This window comes from Hemitrygon akajei, chromosome 5, assembly GCF_048418815.1.
Source record: "Hemitrygon akajei chromosome 5, sHemAka1.3, whole genome shotgun sequence".
Classification (NCBI taxonomy): domain Eukaryota; kingdom Metazoa; phylum Chordata; class Chondrichthyes; order Myliobatiformes; family Dasyatidae; genus Hemitrygon; species Hemitrygon akajei.
Genome location: NC_133128.1, coordinates 154,319,414 through 154,342,144, shown reverse-complemented (window position 1 = coordinate 154,342,144; position 22,731 = coordinate 154,319,414). Strand labels below are relative to the sequence as shown.

General features: G+C 38.6%; 1 protein-coding gene across 7 annotated transcripts in view; it reads right to left on the bottom strand.

Moving 5' to 3' along the window:
* Nucleotides 1-22,731, bottom strand: part of LOC140728345 (serine/threonine-protein phosphatase 6 regulatory ankyrin repeat subunit C-like) — a 165,237-nt gene that overhangs the window by 33,761 nt on the left and 108,745 nt on the right. For 5 of the 7 annotated variants that reach the window (XM_073046935.1, XM_073046939.1, XM_073046941.1 and 2 more), the window contains exons 16-21: nt 18,019-18,130; nt 12,157-12,183; nt 10,758-10,829; nt 10,440-10,641; nt 6,169-6,256; nt 4,680-4,797 (exon numbers count right to left, since the gene is read on the bottom strand). In XM_073046935.1, coding sequence (XP_072903036.1) covers nt 4,680-4,797; nt 6,169-6,256; nt 10,440-10,641; nt 10,758-10,829; nt 12,157-12,183; nt 18,019-18,130 — 619 coding nt within the window. The remainder of the gene's footprint in view (nt 1-4,679; nt 4,798-6,168; nt 6,257-10,439; nt 10,642-10,757; nt 10,830-12,156; nt 12,184-18,018; nt 18,131-22,731) is intronic. The other 2 variants (XM_073046936.1, XM_073046938.1) reach the window with 1 other exon arrangement.

The following is a 22,731-nucleotide window of genomic DNA, read 5'->3' as shown; positions in this document are numbered from 1 at the left end:
GGAACTATGAATTGGAGCTGGACAGGCGGAAACAAGAGCGAAGAACTCAAGGGGGAGAGAAAGAGGGGTTTGATATTAGTCGGGCGTTGAGGTTGGTCCCCCCGTTCGAGGAGACGGATGTTGATAGTTATTTCTTGCTCTTTGAAAAGGTGGCAGAGAATCAGCAGTGGCCCAGAGAGCAATGGGTGGCGTTGTTACAAAGTGTGTTACGAGGAAAAGCACAGCGGGTATATGCCGCGCTGCCCACAGAAAGGGACGGGAATTATGATCAAGTAAAGGAGGCCATTCTCCGAGGTTACGAGTTAGTACCTGAGGCGTATAGACAAAGGTTCCGAAATTTAAAAAGAGGGTGGAACCAAACGTATACCGAGCTAGCCCATGAGAAGGGTGTGCTCTTGAATCGTTGGTGCACAGCTGAAAAGGTGGCCGAGGACTATGGGCGTCTCAGGGAGCTAGTTTTGATTGAGGAATTTAAAAGTTGCGTTCCGGAAGAGATCCGAATGTATTTAAGTGAGAGGACGAATCAGTCCATCTCAGAGATGGCTAGGCTCGCAGATGAATATGCCCTAACCCACAAGACAAAGTTTTCCTCGCCACAAAGTTACCCGAGAGACCGTCGGAATGGTAGGGACAGTCCGCCGGCTAAGGGAGAGACTCCACCGGGAGCTAGCACAAAAAGTGAGGATAACAGACAGGAAACCTGGAGATCTCCTGGTTTAAACTGTTTTAATTGTGGAAAGGTGGGACATATTGCATCAAAGTGCTTTGCTCTGAGAAAGGAGCCAGAGAGGGAGAGAGCAGCGATCCCTATCGGGCGTTCAGTGGTAATCAGGACGTTGACAAGAGGGCCCCAGGTAGATGGAGTACCGGAGGGGCGGGAGACATTTAGTTCCGAAGGAACCGTGTCTTTGAGGGAAGGGGACCCCCCCATCCCTGTACGAATTTGGAGAGACACGGGGGCGGAACTATCGTTAATTAGCCGTAATGTGTTAAATTTCGGCCCTCGGACGGGGGAGGTTGCCCTGAGAGGAATCGGGAACCAGATCACGGTCGTGCCTTTGCATAGGGTCTTTCTCGATTGCGAGTTGGTGTCGGGACCTGTGGAGCTAGGAGTCCTGCCGGAGTTACCGGGGGAGGGCGTGGACCTCCTGTTGGGTAATGACCTCGCGGGTGGAAAGATGGGAACCGCCCTGATAGTTGAGGCCCCGCCCATGGAGTCCCCGAGCTATCGCGCATGCGCGGTCACTCGCAGCCTGTCGAGAGCGGCGACTGGGACCGCGCGCAGTTTGAAATTGGCCCAGACGTTTTTACCGACCCTACACCACGAGGGTTCAGAGGGTGGTAAAACGGAAGGTAGTAAAGTAAAATGGGGTAAGGGTAAGGAGATAGCCCTCCCCTTAGTGAAGAGAAAGGTCCTAGAGGTAGGAAATAAAGATGAGAAACGGATAAAGCTGTTAAAACGTCCAGAGTTGGACGTGGTTGATCTGTCTGGTTTGGCAGAATTGTTTGGAGAAGTTGAGAGTCCTAAAGATGTTCTCGATGGTCCCGAGAGTGAAATGAGGGCAGTCTTAGAGAGGAAGGGTATCCTTGCTGTGGAGAAGTCAGCTGAAATGGCCGAGGAGGTTGTTTCAGCTCGCAGGGTTGCGCCTTCCCCAACGGGGGGCTGCCTAGAGAGTAACTGGAAGGATCGGGGGACGTTAGAATTTGAAAAAGGTACGGGTATTGAAAGCCTGGAAGGGGCCAATGTCCCGTTTGAGTGTGTCCAAGATGGGGGCGCACGTGGTGCTGAACCTGGTAACAGAGCTCAGGGGAAGTCTGAGGTGTTTGATTCAGGGGGACGGGGCGGCCGTCCTCGTGAGTCAGATAGACCTGGTTCGGGGAAAAAGGGGTTAACCTTGGGAAGTGTGAGTTCCCAGAGGGTTGTACAGAAGGGGGTCTTCAGAGTTAATGTGGAGTTTACGAATGGGGAGATAACTGTTGTTGTGGAGGGAGACGGGAAATCTGTAATTCCCAAATCAAAGGAAGAAAATTTAATGTCTGGATTGATGTCAGAAGCAGCAACCAGGCTGCAGAGACAATGGCTTGGTAACATGGTGCCTGCGAATCAATTACAGGTTGATTTGGAATGTAAAGGTGCCCCACACGCTATTGTTATTCAAGAGGGTGCTGTGAAAAGGCAGAATTTGAAATGCTGTCTGAACAAAGCGAGATCGCTTGCGGATCTTAAATTGGAAACTAATAGCATGACGGGTCCTGAAGAGAAAAACGACAAATGGCCTAAAATTAAGGAATTGGGTGGTCTAAGTTTGGAACACGCTGATAAAATAACTCCTATGAAAGGAGCGGGCGAAAGCTTATTTCGCCAGGGTGCCCAAGATCGCCACGAGGGAATTAACCGGAAAAAGGCGAGGGTTAATGGGGGCGCGATTTTTAAAATAGCAGAAGCCGGTTTTAAGGGATTTTGACAAAGTATGTGAATAATAAAGACAACACCCATGGAAGCTTGACTGTTAAGTTTGAAAGTAGCATAAAAATTTGTCTTTTGCATGAACCTTTGTAGATGTATGTAAGCTAAGATCACACCTCCTTAGTTATGTTGCCGAAGAAAGCAAATAAATAAGGTGGTTATTGAGCTGAAGTTTGATGCTACCAGGCGTTAGTAGGGCACATGAGGTTAAGGTATTAAAGGAAAGGGGCACTGTACTTGTTAACTGTTTAGATGCTGACTTGAATGTATAACTGTATTACTCTGTATTAGATTCAAAATTTCTGTAAGACTGTACCACTCTGGGTTTTAACCGCTGGTAAAAACCTTTTTAAGAGGGGAGGTGTTATGATACCAGCCCCCTCCTTTGTGAGAATTGCAAGAGCCCTAGAAAAGGGGGGTCAATGACCCAAAAGAGAGAGAGAGAGACAGGCTGAATGGACACAGGAAATGGAAAGACATTCCACTGGGACAAAAGCTGGTGACTGTGGCATTGTTCTCAGGAGACACCTGGGAACTGCAGACGTGCCAACTCGCAGGGACATTGTAAAGCCCTCGGGCAAAGTGGGCTGGTTGAGAGAGAGAGGTTGCATCACCTGCAACCTGATTGACACCTGAGATCCCGTGAGGCAGTATAAAGAAGGGTCTGAAAGAGGACGACCCTCAGACGCACCAAGGAGACACCAAGAAGCACGATACCGCTTCCCATGGGAACGGGAAGCCATTTTGAAATAAGCCACGTGCGTTAAATTCCGAATGCGGGGTTTGTGGCTGGAACCAACGGAAGATCGCTTTTAACTAACAACGGGGAAGATCGCTCCCCTGATTACACGGATGTAAACGGCAAGTTTTTCCGTTTTATCTCTCTCTCTCTCCAACACGTGAAACCAAAAGCCTGCAGACTTCAGAGTGACTCTTTATATTTCCAATTGGACTCAGTATTATATACCCTAGACAACGAAAGAGCTTATTTCTGATTGATTATGGTTACACCGGTGTTTTAGATTGAGTTTTGACGATTTGAATGTTTGTATTAACCATACGTTTGTGCCCTTATTGAATAAAACGTTTGAAAATAGTAGCATCCGACTCAGCTGATCCATCTATCTTTGCTGGTAAGTTACCTGGTTACGGGGTTTTCGTAACACCTTTCAGTAGCAATGGAGAAGGCGGAGGACAGATAGGTCAGTGTGGAAGTGAAAATACTTAAAATAACATGTAATCAGAAGCTTAAGGTGTCTATTGTGGGCACAGCATAGTTGTTCTACAAATTGGTCACCATATCTTCTCCTGGTGCAGACCAGGCATTACACTGAATTGTCAAATTTCAGGTAACCAATACCCCTGATGTTCTCCTGACACATACACACATGGGTTTCATGAAGGCTTCTTCACCATTTATTCACCCTTCCCATCACCTCCTCTTCCCCATCCTATATGCCAAGCATCCTTGACAACTCCCATCACCACCCAAACCTGATTCAACCTATTACCTGTTAGTCTCCGACTTACTCCCCCCTTGTATTGCTATATACTGACAATCTTTCCTCTTCCCCTTCAGTCCCGATGCAGGTTCTTGACTAGAAACATTGATTTATACTTTGTGTCTCTACTGATGCTGCTTCACCTATGAGTTTTCAAGCATTCTGTTTTTGGTTCTGGATTCTAGTATTTGCTGTTTCTTTTATCTACTTGACAAAGAGCTATGTTAAGTTTACTTTAAGATTGATTTTATATTTCAAAGGCAAATTACATCATACAATCATACTGAACCTACTTAAAGATCAAACTTCCAATTCTAAAATTGAAACAATCAGTTTCTCACAAAATGTTGAAATAACTACAGAAAGTGCTGAAAATACTTAGCAGATCAGGCCACGTCTGAAAAGGGAAACAGAGTAAACACTTCAGACTGAAGACTCTATGTCAGGATCGGTTTCTTATTGAGAAATTGCTTTCTTTCCAGTTCTGACAAAAGATGAACCCTTTCTTTTCCCATAGATGTAACCTAACCTGCTGAGTGTTTCAGTATTTTCTATTTTTATTGTAGATTTCCAACATCTTAAGCTTTTTTAAAAAAAAACATTGAAACTTCATTTAATTCTTCATGCCCAGCAAGTTTAAATTTGAAAAAAGTTTCCAATGTTATTTCAAAAACAGCTGTCTGCCTCTACATTTTAAATGGATGGCTCACCCCACGATGCAAGGCCGTGCATCCTTGTTTATCTGCTGCATTTACATTTGCACCTTTTTCAAGTAACATAATCGTGGCATCGATGTGTCCATTAGCAACTGCAAGCATCATGGGTGTTCTAGTGAAGAATATTTCAAAAAAAATAATTAGTGTATCATCTCAGGACTAACATGTATATAAAATCAAAACACATCAGAGACTTACCAATCAAAGTATTAAACAACAAACATCACAAGAAAATGAATAAGGAATAGTTTTACAACAAAGGCTCACAATACTTAAAAGTAGACACAATGGTGTACAGGAAGGCTGCATCCTAAGATTCTGAAGGAAGGAAAAAGAGGAAGATAAAACTGAAATTGCTAGATACAATCTTCCAATAGGGTTGTAAATTTGAATTCTGATTGGGTTGGATTAAATGTTTCCTGAAAATCCAAATCCACATCCACAACCACAACTATCATCATTTGAAACCTCACAAATAATTAATGGATTTGTCAAATATAATTTCACATTCATACATTCACAACTCATCTGCCCAGTTATATAATTCAAGTACCATATGCTTAGTTGTTAATTAAGAGGTCAGAAAGATACAGGTTATAGTATTCCTTCATCTGGGTAACCAGATGCAATGCTTGTATGCTCTGTTACAAACTTTTACATCAGCTTTCTAGCTGTTACTCATCAGTCTGAGGAGCCAGATCAAGTCACAGAAAGGAAACATAGAGGAGAAATCCGAAAGGCAGTGTGGAAGGGAGTGCTGGATTAGCTAAAAGCAAATTGGGAACTAGGAGTTTGACAGCTTCAAGAAGATTGCAGTGGTGGGAAGACATTGAGCAATGGGAAGTGTGGGGAGAAGATAATTAAATTCAATCAGAAAGTCTTTCAGCCTCAGAGTGAGAGTTCCTATCCAAATCTTTTCATCTGAAGGATGCGAAGGTTTAGAAATTGATTCAAAATGGATATATTTTAAACAAAGGTTCCAGAGATGAAGAAATATGGCCGATGTTGGCTCAGTGGATAAACTAGAACAGAGAAGGCCAGAATGAGATTTGATTTTGGCATTTAAAATATGAAAGGCTGAAACAGCAGTGAAAATATAACTCAGGCTGAAGGACTGATTAGCAGCGTTAACAGATTAACAGGACAAGTAGGAATGCGAGAAAAATGTCTCTCATGCATTGAATTGTATGATTTGTAATGTATTCCCAATAGAGTGCTGTTCACAAAATCAATAGCACCTATTAACAAGGAATCAGTGCAGGTAAAAAATGAAGGATTCTAAGGAAAGCTCATGGGAAATGGATGAACTTGATTAAAGACTTGTAATCTTGATGGCTGATCATAATTTAATAATTCAGCAACTACTGTGATACATATTTTGGAGAGAAAACAGAAGAAATCCATTAAGTTCAATAGCCAGGTAAAGTTCCAAAATCTGAAAACGTTATATTCTTCTAAGTGCAAAATCATTATATCTACTTACTGTCCTTTGCCATCTGTCACATCAACTGCATCCAAGCCTTCTACACCCTCGATTAACATACGTAAGCATGTTGTGTGACCATTAGATACTACAACAGAAAATAAATTCATAGGTACTGCCCTTCATCATTTCAATCTCTCATAAAAAATATACATACAAACTGAAGATGAAGTATGCTTAAGAATGCATTGGCAAAAGATACACTGGCATGGTTCTATATGTGTTGTTTCCTTCTTATTAAACTGGACATTACAAATATTCTCTGCAAGGACTCCTGCTCCTCTAATATGATTACTTGGTCAGAATTTTACAGAATCAGGAATGAGTAATTATTCGGTTACTGTCCCAAATTAACTTTTAATGGCAGCTACAAACATCTTTGAAAAGATGAAGCACTGTTCAATTTAAAATAAAATTAAGTTTAGGAAACAAGTTACATTGATTGTTTCAGTTATGTTCTCTATGCAATATATATTCATGACAATTATCTAACTAAATGCAGTTTTTCTGATACTTTGGTAATCAAAATTAATGTGTGGCTGATTAAGTCTATAGCTCCAATTTTTAAAAAAAACTTAAGTAGTAACAGACAAATCACGAGTTTATAAATAATGAATGTTTCTCTGAGGAAATGTCCACCAGAAAAATGCCTCATAACACAATTGCTGTATTGAAGAACCTAAGAAACATCAAAACAAAACAATGTAAAATTTGTTCATTTATCAGGTGTTTAGTTCTCATACCCACAATGTTTGATGATAGATTCAAGACCAGATAGATCCCTAGCATAACCTTTATAGTAACATGCTAAAAGTATGCCAGAAGAGTTAAGAAATTGAGATAACAACCTCCTGAGACATTTAATGAACAGTGTCATAAATATCTCCTTCTCCCCTTAGAACAACTAAATTTTCCAGCTACTTCTGCAGTTGAAAATATGAAGCACCAACCCCAAATTAGCAGCAGGAAATAAAGAATATCAAAGATTTGCCACATTGAGGTAAAAATGGATCCAAGTTATATCATTTGATTCAGAGAGAATAAGAAACGTGGGTAAGCAGTCGTAGAAAGTGAAATTAGATGTCACCCAGCTATTCTTTGCCTTTAGTCTATTAAAAACTGTCAATGAGAAAATATGTTAGAAATATCTCCACTGCATTCCTTCTGGCATAATTTGAACACATGCAGATAAATGACATTAATAACAACTGGATTGCACATAATTGTTGAGTAGATAGCTGCTTCACTTCTGGAACCTTATGAATCAATCCAATCAAATTAATGGGTTAAAGTGCAAATCTCAGATCAAGTCCACAGCATTCTTAAGTGGGAGGGGGACAGCCAGAGGTCAAGGTTCACATCAATACCAATGACCTGCATACGAGAGGTGCAAAATGAGTTCTGGCAGTGAGGTGCTGAGTTAAAGGACAGAATCTCCAGGGTTGTGGTCTCAGAATGATTACCCATGCCACATGCTGGTGAGTCCAGAAATTGGAAGATAATACTGTTTAAGGCGTGGCTAAGGAGATGGTGCAGGAGGGAGGGTTTCAGATTTTTGAATCATTGGGCTCTCTTCCAGGGAAGGTAAGACCAGTACAGAAAGGATGGTTTGCACCTGAACTGGAGGTGGGCTAAGATCCTTGCGGGAAGGTTTCCCTGTGCTGCACAGGGTGGCTTAAACTAGAGTTGCAGGGGGGATGATAACCAGAGCTCCAGAACAGATAATGGAGTGGTTGAGGAGAAAGATGTTGTTAAGCCTACACACAAAGTCAAGAATCAAAAGGCTGAGCATGGTGGGACTACTGTTCTGAACTGCATATAGTTCAATGCAAACAGTATTATAGGACAGGCAAATGGGCTTAGGGTATTGATCAACATGTGGAATTATGGCATTGCAACTATTAGTGAAACTTGGTTTCAGGAAGGGCAGGACTGGCAGCTCAATTTTCCAGGGTTCCATTTCTTTTAGATGTGATAGAGCCAGTGAAATTAAAGGGGGAGGGGTGGCATTACTAGTCAGCAAAAATAGCATGGCAGTGCTCAGACAAGACAAACTGGAGAGCTCATGTAGTGAGAAATACAATAGAACACTTAAGGAGGAAATCAGAAGGACTAAAAGGCACACGGTAAATCTAGCGACAAGGTGAAGGAGAATCTTAACGGCTTCTACAGATATATTAAGAGCAAAAGTATAGCAAAGGACAAAATTTGTCCTCTGGAAGATCAGAGTGGTAATCTATGTATGGAGAAATGGGCAAGATTTTACATGGATTTTTTGTATCTGTATTTACTCAAGAGATGGACACAGAGTCTACAGAAGTGAGGCAAAGTAACAGCGAGATCATGGACCCTATATAGATAACAGAGGAGGATGTGTCTGCAATTTGAGGCAATTTAGGGTGTATAAATCCCCATGGCCTGACAAAATGTTCCATCAGACCCTGTGGGAGGTAAGTGCAGAATTTACAACATCCTTAGCCATGAGTGAGATGCCAGAGGATTGTAGATAGCTAATGTTTTCTGTTGTTTATAGAAAGACTCCAAGAATAAGCCAGGAAATTATAGGCCAATGGGGAAAGTTAATGGAAGGTATTCTAAGGAACCAGATATAGGAGTATTTGGATAGACAAGGACTAAACAGGGATAGTGAACATGGCGTTATGTGTGGTAGGTCATGTCTAATCAATCTTTGAGAGTTTTTCGAGGAAGTTACTAGGAAACTTGATGAAGGCAAGGCAGTGGATGGTGGTTACATGGACTGTGGTAAGGCCTTTGAGAAGGTCCCACATGGGAAGTTGGTTAAGAAGGTTCAGTTGCTTGGCATTGAAGGTGAAGTAGTAAATTGGATTAGACCTTGGCTTTGTGGGAGAATCCAGAGAGTGGTAACAGATGGTTGCTTCTTGACTGGAGTTCTGTGACTAATGGTCTGCCACAGGTATTGGTGTTGGGTGAATTGTTGTTTGTCATCTAGATCAACAATCTGTATGATAATGTGGTACACTGGATCAGTAAATTTGCAGATGACACCAAGATTGGGAGCGCACTGGAAGCGAGGAAGACTATCAAAAAGATTGCAGCGGGATCTGGGCCAGCTGGAAAAATGTCCTGAGAAATGGCAGATGGAATTTAATGCAGACAAGTATAAGTGTTGCACTTTGAGAGGACCAATGGAGGCAAGTCTCACACAGTGAACAGTAGGTCACACAGCAAGGAGAGCAACAGAACAGAGGGTTCTGGGAAAACATCCACAATTCCTTGAAAGTGGATTCACCGGTGGATAGGATCAAGAAGAAAACTTTTGGTACATTAGCCTTCATAAATCAAAGTACTGGGTACAGAAGTTGGGATATTATGCTGAAATTGTACAAGTCGTCGGTGAGGCCTAACTTGGTATATTTTGTCCAGTTTTGGTCACCTACCTAGAGGAAAGATGCAAAGAAGATTGAAAGAATGCAGAGAAAATTTAGAAGGATGTTGCTGGGCCTTCAGGACCTGACTTATAGGAAAAGGTTAAATAGATTAGGACTTTATTCCCTGGAACACAAAAGATTGAGGGAGATTTGATAGAAATATATAAAATTTTGAGGGATATAGAAAAGGTAAATGTAAGTAGACTCTTTGTACTGATGTTGAGTGAGACTACAACTACGGGTCATGGGTTAAGGGTGAAAGGTGAAATGTTTAAGGGGAACATGAAGGGAAATTTCTTCGCTCAGAGTTTGGTGAGAGTGTTGAACAATCTGCCAGAGCAAGTGGTGGATGCAGGTTTGATTTCTACACAAGAGAATTTTGGATGGGTACATGGATGGGAGGGGTATAGAGGGCTATGGTCTGGGTGCAGGTCAATGGGACTAGGTAGATTAATGGTTTGGCATGGACTGGATGGGCAGGAGGGCCTGTTTCTGTGCTGTGGAGTTCTATGACTCTATCCAACTGCTCTTCAGTTGGCACCTCCATGACATTTGATATTTTAAGAAATAGTAAAATTTATGTGGGTTGAACTGCCATTAGAGAGCTAGAAAAACTCTTAATTTTTTATTATTCAATCAATCAGTTAGATTCTTAACGGTTTTAATCCAGGAAAAACTTCTCACTTCTTTAAATTCTCTTGGATCATGTCAAAATTCTTAAATTACATTAAATTCTACAATGTTTCTCTTCAAATAAATAGACTGATCACATCAAAAAAAAAGAAACATGAATTTCCACAAAATAAACAATTATCTTTCTATGTTTATGCCAATGCCATTGAGAAATAAATGTCTAGGTACCTGCTGCATGAAGTGGGGTTCTTTTAGCCACACCATCTTTTACTAGGATGGAAGCACCCTGGTTAATGAGGGCTTCAACACATTCATTGTGACCTCTAAAGGATGATAAATCTAAGGCTGTACGTCCATTTATGTCTTTCACGTCAAGATCCTCAACAGAGTGAATAAGTATTTCAAGTGCCTGGTGATGACCATTATATGCCTAAAAAAGATAAATCAGAGCAATAAAGAAAGAAAAGGGAAGAATTTTAGTCTAGAATAAAATTATACTAACACTTTATTACCTGTTTGTTATAGAGTCAAAATAATGTAACTTACAGCTAAATGCAAGGGGCTCTTTGGAGCTGTTGAATCAGAATCATCAAAATTGTGCCCAGTGGCTTCCATAAGCTAAAAAGACAAATTATTTTTTTGTAGAATAAATAAAGCTACAGAGGAGACATTTAAACACTCAAACATTTTTTTACTTTGCCAAGTAAAATAAATATATTGTAGAATGCAAAATACAACTCTGCAGGTTACTGGGCTAGAATTAACTCTAGTTTTTAAAAATTGCTATCCTTCATAAATTGTAGAACATATTCTTTCTAGCTTTGCTGTTGGCTTGGAATACTAAAATATCATTTGTTAGAAGGAGAATTTTTTCAAAATAAGATTAAGCTCATTCAGATCTGCATGCAAAATAATGGAAATGTGAAAGTTGAGTTCTAATTAAGAATCCAAAACAAACACACTCCGAATACAGCCTTGTGAAAATCACTTAAAATGTACAGTACTTTACTATGATCATACTTATACAAAAAGAGACCACATTTAGTTGCACACTTTAACCAAACATTAGGACACTCAAACTGCGGATATTTATTGCTATTATAAACAAATGAAAATTAAATTGCTTTAACAAGACACTTGATTAAAAGGCTACCAATATTTTAATATGATTTTTAAAAAATCAATGGAAACAATGGCACACATAGTAATTTCAACAATGGCTAAAATTAAAATACCTGGAATAGTTCACTTCCATTTATATTGGAAATTAGTTTACAAATTAAATATTAAAAGCACAGTTGCACAATGAAAATTGACCAGAAATAGAGTTTTTCTTTAAATAGAGCATTTCAATTACACTTTTATGTGTTGTCACAAGGTTATGATATGAAGATGCATGTTCAGACTTTTTAAATACTATTTTGCTCATCTCTAACACAATATGACACATTCTCATTTTATCCTGACTGCTACGCTTAGGGAACACAAGTTAGCCATCTCCAATACACTTTTTCTGTGTACCTCTTTTCTGGAACTGATGTACTGTCGAATGAATGTTATAGAGTTCTTGTTTATCTTTCTTATCAAAATTTGCAACAACCCTATGCTTATTATCAGTGTCAGAATTAGTTACAGCAGAAACACTGCCCTGTGGAACAATAACCTTTAGTTACAATATTCACTTCAAAGTCATAATAACCTTTAGTTATTGTAACTTTAAAGTGAATATTGTAACCTCATGGTTATCCAAGAAAGCCAGACGAAAGAAGACTCACGCTTAGGTAATGCTTGGTGAAATTAACTCTTATTACTCAGTGCAAAAAAACACAAAATCATAGCATGCAATGTAAAGAATAACTAAACAAAAGCTACACAGAAAGTATTTTCATTAAAAATTTAAATTCATTCCAATAAGAGCATCATGCAGGCACTTTTAATTACTTACAAACTCCAAGGATGTTTTGCTGGCAATCTAATTTAAAAAAAATGAACATTAAAGTAATAGCAAAAGTCAAATTCAAAGTAAATTTATTATCAAAGTACGTATATGTCACCATATACTACCTTGAGATTCATTTTCTTGCAGGCATTTACAAAAAAATAAAGAAATACAATAGAATTTATTAAAAACTACATAAACAAAGACTGACAAATAACCAATGTGCAAAAGAAAACAAATAGTGCAAATAAATAAATAGATAGATAAATAATACTGAGAACGTGAGCTGTAGAGTCTTTGAAAGTAAGTCAATTCTGAAATTAGTTCAGAGTTGAGGTGAGCAGAGTTACCCACAATGGTTCAGGAACCTGGGTGTAGGGTAATAACTGTTCCTGAAGCTGGAGGTGTGGGACCCAAGGCTTCTGTATGACCTGCCTGATGGTAGTAGAAAAAGCATGGCCTAGACGGTGGGGATTTTTGATGATGAATATTGTTTCTTTGGGGCTGTGTTCCTTGTAAGTATTCTCAATAGCGGGGTGTATCAAAATACTTAAATAGAAATAAAAATGATAATTATGCAATTGCATTTCTCCTTTGGTTTGAACAGTAAAATTCTTCTAGTAACTGATTATTTTGCATATTTAAATTAAGAAAACTGCAGGTGCAAACACATGCTTTAAACATATATACTGTACTTCCAAGTTGATTTTGGCATTAATATAAAATGTATTTATTTTCATTGCATTCACTGCAGTAAAAATTCAATAAATCAATCAGTACCATGTGTATTCACTTTTTTAATTAAATCAGAACCAATCTGGACTTCAGTTCTAATCATGTGCTACTATCTTGAACCAAACAAAAATCTATTGGTTCTACCTTGAAAATGTATCAAATTCCTCCATTAGGTTTAGACAGTCATTCAAACAGCTCAATTAAATCATCACTAACATTCTAATCACAAGAAAATACAAATGTTATGAGTCTTTAGTCTTTGGCAGAATTTTGATGAATCTGCACTGTTTCCTTTATCAAAGTCAACATATGATTTTCAAGTATAGGTGCTCAAAGCTGATGCAAGGGGAAGTACATCAGGTATAACTAAAATTTTGTGCAACGTAAGCACTTAACGAATTTTAATACCAAGAAATATAAACTAATACTTAACATTTGACCTTTTTTTCATATCCTTGGACAAGGATAAGAACAGTTGATATATAAAAGTATTTAATTGGGAGAGGATGAATTACGATGCTATTAGGCAGGAGAATGGATGTACTCAGGAAAATGTACAATAGAAATGTGGAGGTTGCTTATGGAGCACTTGAATGACATTCTGGATAAATGTGTACCATTGAAAAAGGATAGTAGGGTGAAGGAGTCATGATTGACAAGAGGTGTCGAACATCTGGTCAAGAGAAAGAAGCAAGTTCAGACCTTGTAAAAAAGTTACAAGGTAGCCAGGAAGTAGCTTAAGAATGGATTTAAGAGAGCAAAAAGGGGAAAATGAGAAGGCCTTGGTGAATTAGATTATTAAAATCACCAAAGCATTCTACATATATGTGAAAAATAAGAGGACGAATAGAGTGAGGGTAGGATAGACATGGATAAAAGAGGAAACATGCCTGGTGTCGAAAGAAGTGAGTGAGGACCTTAATGAATACATTGCTTCAGAATTTACCAGTGAGAAGAACCTTGAAGAATGTGATGACAGTGTAGAACAGGCTAATATGATGGAACCTGTCGACACTAAGATGTGTTGAAACTTTTAAAAATCATTAGGATAGATACGGACCCATGCCAAACAGGATATACCCCAGGTTACTAGGGAAGCAAAGGAAAAGATTGCTGCACCTTTGGGGATACTCTTTGCAACCTCAGTGGCCACAGGAGTAAAACCATAAGACTGAAGCAGGCAAAGGTTATTCATTTGTTCAAGAAAGGTAACAGGGATAATCCTGGGAATTATATAAATTTTAGTAAGGTGTTTGACAAGACTCCCCGTAGTAGGCTCTTACAGAGTGCCAGGAGGAATGGGATTCAGGGAAACTTGGCAGTATGGATTCAGAAATTAGCTTGCCCATAGAAGGCAGAGGGAGGTAGAAGATTCTACTTGGAAGTCAGTAGCATGTTGTGTTCCACAGGGATCTGTTCTTGGTCCCCTGCCCTTTGTGATCTTAATAAATGACTTGAATGAGGAAGCAGAAGGGTGAGATAGCAAGTTTGCAGATGACACAAAAGTTGGTGGTGTTGTGGATAGTGTAGAATGTTGTGGTAGATTATACGGGACATTGATAAGAGTGCAAAGCTGAGCTGTGAAGTGGAAGATGGAGATCAATCTGGGAACGCATTAAGTGATACACCTTGGATGGCAGAGTACAAAGTCAATGGCGGGTTTCTTAGCAATGTTAGAGGAACAAAGGGATCTTGGGGTCCAGGTCCATAGATCCCTCAAAATTGCTGTGCAGGTTGACAGCATGGGTAAGGTGTACCGGGTTTCATTAGTTAGAAAATTGAGTTCAAGATCCGCAAAGTAATGTTGCATTTCTATTACTCTAGTTAGACCACACTTGGAGAATTGGTGTTCTCTTCTGGGTTGTCTCATTATAAGAAGTGTGTGGAAGCTTTAGAGAAGGTGCAAAGATTTACCAGATGCTGCCTGCATTAGCGGGCATATCTTATGAAGATTGGTTGAACAAGTTAACAGTTTTTCTCTAGGATGAGGAGGATGAGAGGTGACTTGGTATACAAGATGATAAGAGGCATTGATAAGACTGGACAGCCAGTGCCTTTTCCTCAGGGCAGAAATAGCTAATGAGGGACCTTAATTTTTAGGTGACTGGACTATGTATAGGCGGTGGGTGGAGAGGGAGGTGGAAACCAGAGGTAGGTTTCTTTGAGTGATGGAGTGCATGGAACATTATGCCAGGAGTGGTGGTAGAGGCAGATACATTAGAGACATTTAAGAGACTCTTAAATAGGCACATGGATGAAAGAAAACTGGAGTGCTATGTGCGAGTATTTTGACCAACAGAACATCAAAGGATCTGTGCTGTACTGCTCTGCATTCTGCGGCATCTCTTCTTCAAAGGCTAACGAACTACTTGCGTACAATTTTCATAGAAACACAAAGACAAATCATTTGTTTCCAGGTTTCCATGACCTTGCAGAAAAAAAAGTTTTCACTCCTAAATTGTCCAACTCTCAGATTATTACGTTTTGCCTGATTCATCTGCAACAATCATCCAAAGCCTTTTAATAGAAGTACAATATAATGTACTGAGGTTTCTCCTTTAGTTTATCTGGAATGCTAATTTCATTGGATGACTGAAGAATTCTGGTTTATGTTTTCTATGAAACACATCTGCATTTCAGATTGAAATAAGATCTTTCATTAACTAGCACAGTCAAGCTGCACAATAGAATACAATAGCTTCCTCTTGAAAGGAAAACTACTCTTTGATTAGTGCAGTTACTTAGATACTGCTGGAAGTAGCATTTTGTAATATCATATTTAGTCCCTTTCCTGTGAGTTTTTAAATTGAAGCCTAAACATAAACATACTTGTAGTTTCTTAGTTTGTCTTATATTGTTGATTTCTGTGTTCAATAAGGTGGCAACAATCCAAAAAATATTTTCATTTACTAACCCACATCATTAATGCATGTTGAAGTAGTATAACTTAAGAGACAACACTAGCATGAAAAGTACTACTATTTCTAGCTTTGGAAGATACATGAAACACTACGTAATTGCTATTTGGGTGCATTTGTTTGTGTTCTACTTATTTAAAGAAAATTAAACAATCAAAAGTATTCCCAGAATGGTATTGTTAAAAATAATTAATAAAGGCTCACTGTCACACAACTTCTGCACATGAAATAGGAACACACCAAATTTAGAGGAAGCAAATTTACATTTCTTTAAAAAAAATTATAATATGAGTAAGTGACAAATTCTCAAGAGCACCTATTTTCATTTCAAGCTTTAGAATTATGAAGTACTTTAACAATGCCCCAACCAGTACCAAAGTTAACTCAATTACATCATACTGGAAAATCATGAAAATTACCGTGCCATTTATAAAATGAAAAAGTTGGAAAAATCAAAAAATTATAAACCAGGTACTTTAGTTGGTTGGATTAGGTTAGCAATGTATTTTAAGAATGTTATGTCAAATTCTTAACAGTTTATTCTTTTTATTCAAGTGATGGTGGTATAAAATGGAAAGGAGAATCAAACATCCAAGTTTGCCATAGCTTAGCAGATATAAAAAGAAATCAAAAAAATTCAAACATGGATTCAGTGACTAAACAAAATTTAAAGGCAAATATAGGAAAGGTGATCATTATCCAATTTGAATATAGTTGACTACATCATAAATTTTTTGAAACAAGACACAGTAAAGGTGAAAAAGCCTGAAGCTTCTGTGCATTTGAATCATTAAAATGTTATGGACAAGTAAAAAACTAAAATCTGTGATGAAATACTGGGCTTCATATCATGAAATTAGAAGCAATGCTACAACTATACCAAGCCCTGAGTAGGGTCTCACCTTGGGTACAACCTTCAATTCAAGAGCCAACATTTAAGCAAAGAAATATTCACCTGAAAAGAAGGCTGTGTAGATTTACCACAATTATACTATTGTATTCGTGAAGAAAGGTTAAACAACTAGAGCAGTATTCTGTTCAAAAAAGCTGAATTAACAGTTTTCAAAAATTGGGGAGAATCTCATAGAATACTTGGGAATTTGTAGAGAAATACGCCATTTAATCTCAAAAGCCTATTCCAGCATTCAACTAAACCATTACATTACATGACACAACAAAACTTATCTCCATTTACAATGTGTTTCGTTGATATCATTCTGTAATTCTTGATATCATTCAGTGTTTTTGATTGATAAATAATTTTCAAACCCCACTTTAAAATTATCAAGTTATCTAGCATCAATTGTCAAATGCTAATGCAAGTTCCATCATTCATGGAATGAGTCATATTTCTGATATAGTAGCTGTGTGTCTATCACTCTTTGCACTTAGGAAGGCCATTTTCAGGTTAGAACAGAAGACCGGGGTTAAAATCAAAGACTTGGAAAGTAAGGTGGAATCTGACAGTGAAAACCACCTTTAATGTCACATGTGAACAAAGCCCTTTTCAAGTTCTTACAAGTTCAACAGACATTAAAGGATACTCTATTCTGGCAATTGCTGGATAACTGACTCCAGCCTTTTTCAGCTAAATGTTTAACTTATTAAAAGTCAGTTTCCCCAAACATCATTAATCCTGCACATTGACCCTCCACCATTAACAAGGTCGTTCAACTTCCTATTCTGTTTTGGCCAAATATCCTCTCACCCCAGAATATCTGCCTTACCAAATTCCTCCACCTTTTCCCATCCAAACCCCAATATCCTTTTGATCCTCCCCTTCTATCCAAACCCCTTTATTTTCCCTAATTTACTTGTGAAATGGTAATAGAAGGCCTCAATTGATAGGATATCATTGCTTCATCAACAGGAAAATACAAGAGTTCTTCTGTGTTAATTTTAGACAATTTTGGCTCATTCTTTGTAATCTAAACATCTAAATCTGAATTACTATTGATACATTTAAAGTTATGTGATAATAAGTTAGTCTGGAAGCTGTTAGTAGGGCAATTAACTTGATTTAAAGAAACATTATAATACATTAAAAGTTCTGAATCAAGGAAATCACACATCAAGAGTGCCATTTACAGAAATAGCAAACTTTGTGGCATTATAATAGATTAAGAATACTGTACATTAATTTTGTATTCCTGCATATTATTTGTTATTTTTCTATGAATGTAAGGCTGCATCAAATAAAAATAAAATTTCTTACCAGCTCCAGGCATTGCTTATGCCCATAAGCAGCAGCATAATGTACGGCATTATAACCCTGCTTGTCTCGAATTGTTGGGTTGGCATCATTGTGAAGCAAATACTGTAAACAGCTGTAACATATTTGACAAAAATCAGCAATTAATTTGCATTGCCGTTTTCTATTTTCTCTATCACTATCTCTGCCCCATCATACAGCACAGAAATAGTCATGGTGGGTATATTCCTTTTGAATCCAACACATAGTCAACTTAGACAACACAATGACCTTGCAACTCAATTGTTCCAAAATCAGAGAAATAAAACAAAATAGAGCTGTCCTTGCACTAGGAGAAAGAAAAAGGAGAAAAACAGAAAAAGAAGGAAAAAAACAAAAAAGGGGCAAATGAGGAACTAAGTAATAAAACAAGAACAGGCCAGTCAGCCCTGTATTGAGCAATGGAGCAGCACAAGATCATGGCAAGGAGGTATATGCATGCATGCGTCCTTTGCCCTAGAGGTAAAGGAGACTACCCTGGGCTGCCGCCAAGTGCTTCAGAAAAGAAGTAATCTTCAGAAGTAACAAACAAAGCAGTACTAAGTTGTTTAGATAGAAGTATTTTGTGTGAAAGTATGATAACCATGCTCAACACTTGTAAATTGCAAGGTTCTTCTTAATTACAGCTCTGACCACTCAATCATTAATTTTCTTTTTCCATAACCACAACAGATGGCAATATCCACTGTTCTACTTTCCCACCCTTCACAATCGCTGGCAGGTACAAAAATTATGTCATTTTCATTACTTCCTTCTATTCCTTTACAGCACACAGTGTGTACCCATTAATTAAGCAGGTTACTACATCATGGTGCAATACCACTACTTTGGCTTTCATCTTTTATGCCATGATGGCATGGAACAGGCAACTGTTGAAGGAGGATGGGCCCCACTCAAACTATTAGAGCAACCTGTCAGGAAGAGAAGGCCATCCTCCTCATAGGCTATTAGACAGACAGGCTTGATTTCCCAGCTTAACAGAGCAAACCTGCAATCTCTCAGGTTTGCATTCCTTTGAAAGGGCTGCAAAAATAGGTTTTGAGAGAGGTTGCAGCTATATTTGTTAAGAAAATACCCACCTTGAGGAGGGATGACATACTTAAAATCAAAATGCCATCTAGATTGCACCAAGAAATTAAAAAAAGAGGAACTTTGCATAGGCCTAAATGTCCTATTAACCCTAAGTTGTCAAAGAGAAGGAGAAGACTGCATACATAGGTACTCTCCCAAAAGTGCAAAACTACCTAAGTTAGTGGATTCTGACTACCTTTATAATAATGATGGCAGCAGTAGAGAAACAGTTATGGAAATCACTGATTTTTTTTTAAATTGAAGTGTTGTGATCAGAATATAGCAAGGCCAGCAAGAGGCTGGTACTGAACACTGTGCAAGTGGAGAGCGAGACAATGTCCAAAGGCTTTTAAGTGCATTTTGAAGGCATTGTTTCAGAAAAGGACTAAGATAGGACTAAAGTTCAAAGTAAATTTATTATCGAAGTACATACATGTCACCATATATAACTCTGAGATTTATTTTCTTGTAGGCATACTCAATAATTAGAATAATAACCATCGCAGAATCAATGAAAGACTGCTCAACTTGGGTGTTCAACCAGAGTGTAGTAGACAACCAACTGTGCAAATACAAAAATGAAAAAAAAAGTCAATACACAATAAATATTGAGAATATGGGATGAAAAGTCCTTGAATGTGAGTCTGTTGCTTGTGGGGTCATTTTAATTATGGGGCAAGTAAAGTTATCCCTTTTGGCTCAAGAGCCTAATAGTTGAGGGTTAGTAACTGTTTCTGAACCCGTGGTATGAGCCCTGAGGTTCCTATACCATCTTTCTGATGGCAATAGCAAGAAGACAAGAAGTCCTGGGTGATAGGGGTCCCTGATGATGGATGCTGCTTTCCTACAGCAGCATCTCATGAAAATGTGATCAATGATTGGGAGGGCTTTACCTGTGATGGACTGGGCCATATCCATATTTTTTGTAGGAATTTTTGTTCAAGGACATTGGTGTTCTCAACAAGAATTATGCCAATTTAATAAGGCTGTGATATAATTTTGTAAGACTAGATTGAAAACAGCCACAATGAAAGCAAATAGCTATCTGAATCGTTAAGTAATACAGGGATGGCAGTGATGGTTTAGACCACATCATGAAGAACTGACATGGCTGGATAAGGCAAAATGAAAGCACATATGATAAATATTAAGAGTTTGAGATAATAAACATATAGGAGCTAAGGGAAGATATCAATGTATTAGCTTGGTTGGCACAAATGAAGCACATGAAATTCAAAATGAACAATGAAATTATGCATCTGGGAGGACACTAATGTAAAGGAACACAAATAAATAACATAAATAGTAGCAGAAAGAAGGATTGTTGAGTACATGTGCAAAAATCTCTGAAGGTAGTGGAACAAGTAAGATCGATCATTAAAATACAGGATATTTGTAGCAAGGTCATTTTAGAACCATGCCTAATATTGCTTAGACCACAGTCATAATACTGCATACCGTTCTGTTTACTACCTTGAAGAAAATATGTAAAGGCACTACAGCTTGTTGCAAGAGCTCAAGATTTCGTCATGAGGAGATACCCAGAAGGCTCGGTGCTTCTTCATTGGGAAACAATAAACTGAAGGGAGAGAGGCACATGAATGACAGAAAATTAAAGGGTTAATTAGGGTGGAAGAATTAGATTGACCTTTGTGTGGGTGAAAAGGTCAGCATAAGACTACGGCCCACAGGGCCTGTACTGTGCTTTGATGTTCTATGCCTTACTCCTGATTCAAAAAAATTATGGGAAACCTAATTATGGTGAACAGAAAGGTCTAAATGGCCTTGGAGAGAGTATGTTTTCTGGGAGCATGGATTTAAGGAAAAAGGGGATTGACCAAAAAAAAATTCCTCTAGGAACAGTAGGGGCAGAAACTCAATCCTGAGTGAAAAATGGAAGCTTGATCACATTTAAGATCCCTTGATGAGCACTTGAAGCGATGTGACTAACAAAGTGGGGGGGGGGGGGGGGGAAGAGAGTAGAGGGCAGGCTCACAAAGCGAAAAAACATCATTGGCAATTATATACATTTTTCTGTTAGCAGATTGGCTGATAAAGCAAATTTATGCTTCTGTGAGTACAGGCTATACTAATTAAAGTCCTCCTGCCCCTATGTAATAATTTATGAGCAAGCAGTAGGTCCTCTACTGCATTAGGAAGCAATTGTTCTGCAGGAGCAGGTGGATGCTTTGTGGAATTATAATACAATCCTCATAATACATAGCTGTTTAGCAGAAGGGGCCTCCAGGGTCAGTAAAGGTTCAGCAATCATAGCAACAGCAGTATGATCAGGATTTCAGCAGAACTGCGCACAAACATCTTCTGTTTCCACCATCATTTTTTTTTAAATCACTATTCAGGACATTTGAACTCTGTCTCCAATGATCAGAGCTTCAACTCAGAATGGTCTCTTAACTGGGACAATTATGCATTGATGAGTTCACGTATCATTACTAAACAAAAATAGTTTGAAGTCAGACTTGGGCATAACATTTAGAGAGAAAATTTATTCAATGATAACTTGCATCTCAACTGCACTTTCTTTCATTGTTACAAAAAAGATTAAAGGGATCTAAATATTAATCAATAACCCATTAGTCACCATAGTGACTTCACTTCCAACAGGATACAATTGGGAAAAAAAATCATTCAGCTATCAGGGTCAACAAATCCTTCATTACGGTGGATATAGTGCAATATGGCCTTTAAACATATTCTTGACAAAAGATCATCTTTTACTTCCTGTGTCTGCTTAATGAGTATCTCTTAGGTTCAATCATTCAAAACATAACAAAAGTAAATTACTACATACAAAAAACCTGGATAAACTCAGCAGGTCAGGCAGCATTCATTGAAAGGAGCAGTCAACGTTTTGGGTCAAGACCCTTTGTCAGGACTAAAGAAGAAGGGGGCAGGGGCCCTATAAAGAAGGTGGGGAGAGGGTGGAAAACCAATCAAAGAAAAGATCAAGGGGTGGGGGAGGGGAAACAGGGAGGGGATAGGCAGGAGAGGTGAAGGAATCTAAGGGGAAAGCACTATGGGTAGTAGAAGAAGCCAGAGTCATGAGAGGTGATAGGCAGCTAGAAGAGGAGACAGAGTGCAGGTGGGATGGGGGAAGGGAGAGGGAGGGAATTACCGGAAGTTGGAGAATTCGATGTTCATACCAAGGGGCTGGAGACTACCCAGATGGTAGATGAGATGTCATACCAAATTGTGTTTACTAAAAGTAAATTACTGTTGTGCCATAATTGAAATGCTCCCACACATGTAGCCTTTGTTGTTTTATATCATGTGCTATTAGAGCGTTGTGCAGTTTTCAGGCCATGTAAAAATTTCCTGCTCAGAGCAACAGGTTGTCCATGCAGTTGGTAAAAATAAATTAGAAGGAATGTTGAAACATCACATTGACTTGGGTTCTAGCCTTTAACATAAATAATCCTATGCAATTGTTGCAGCTAATTAATATACCATTTAATAAATTACCAGTTTTTCATTGTGTCTCAGCATGCTATTTAACTTAATGGAGAACTGACAGCTCATTACTTCATATCTCATCGTGTACTTAGACACCTGGTGATTTGATCCTGGCAAAAAAATTGATTCAAA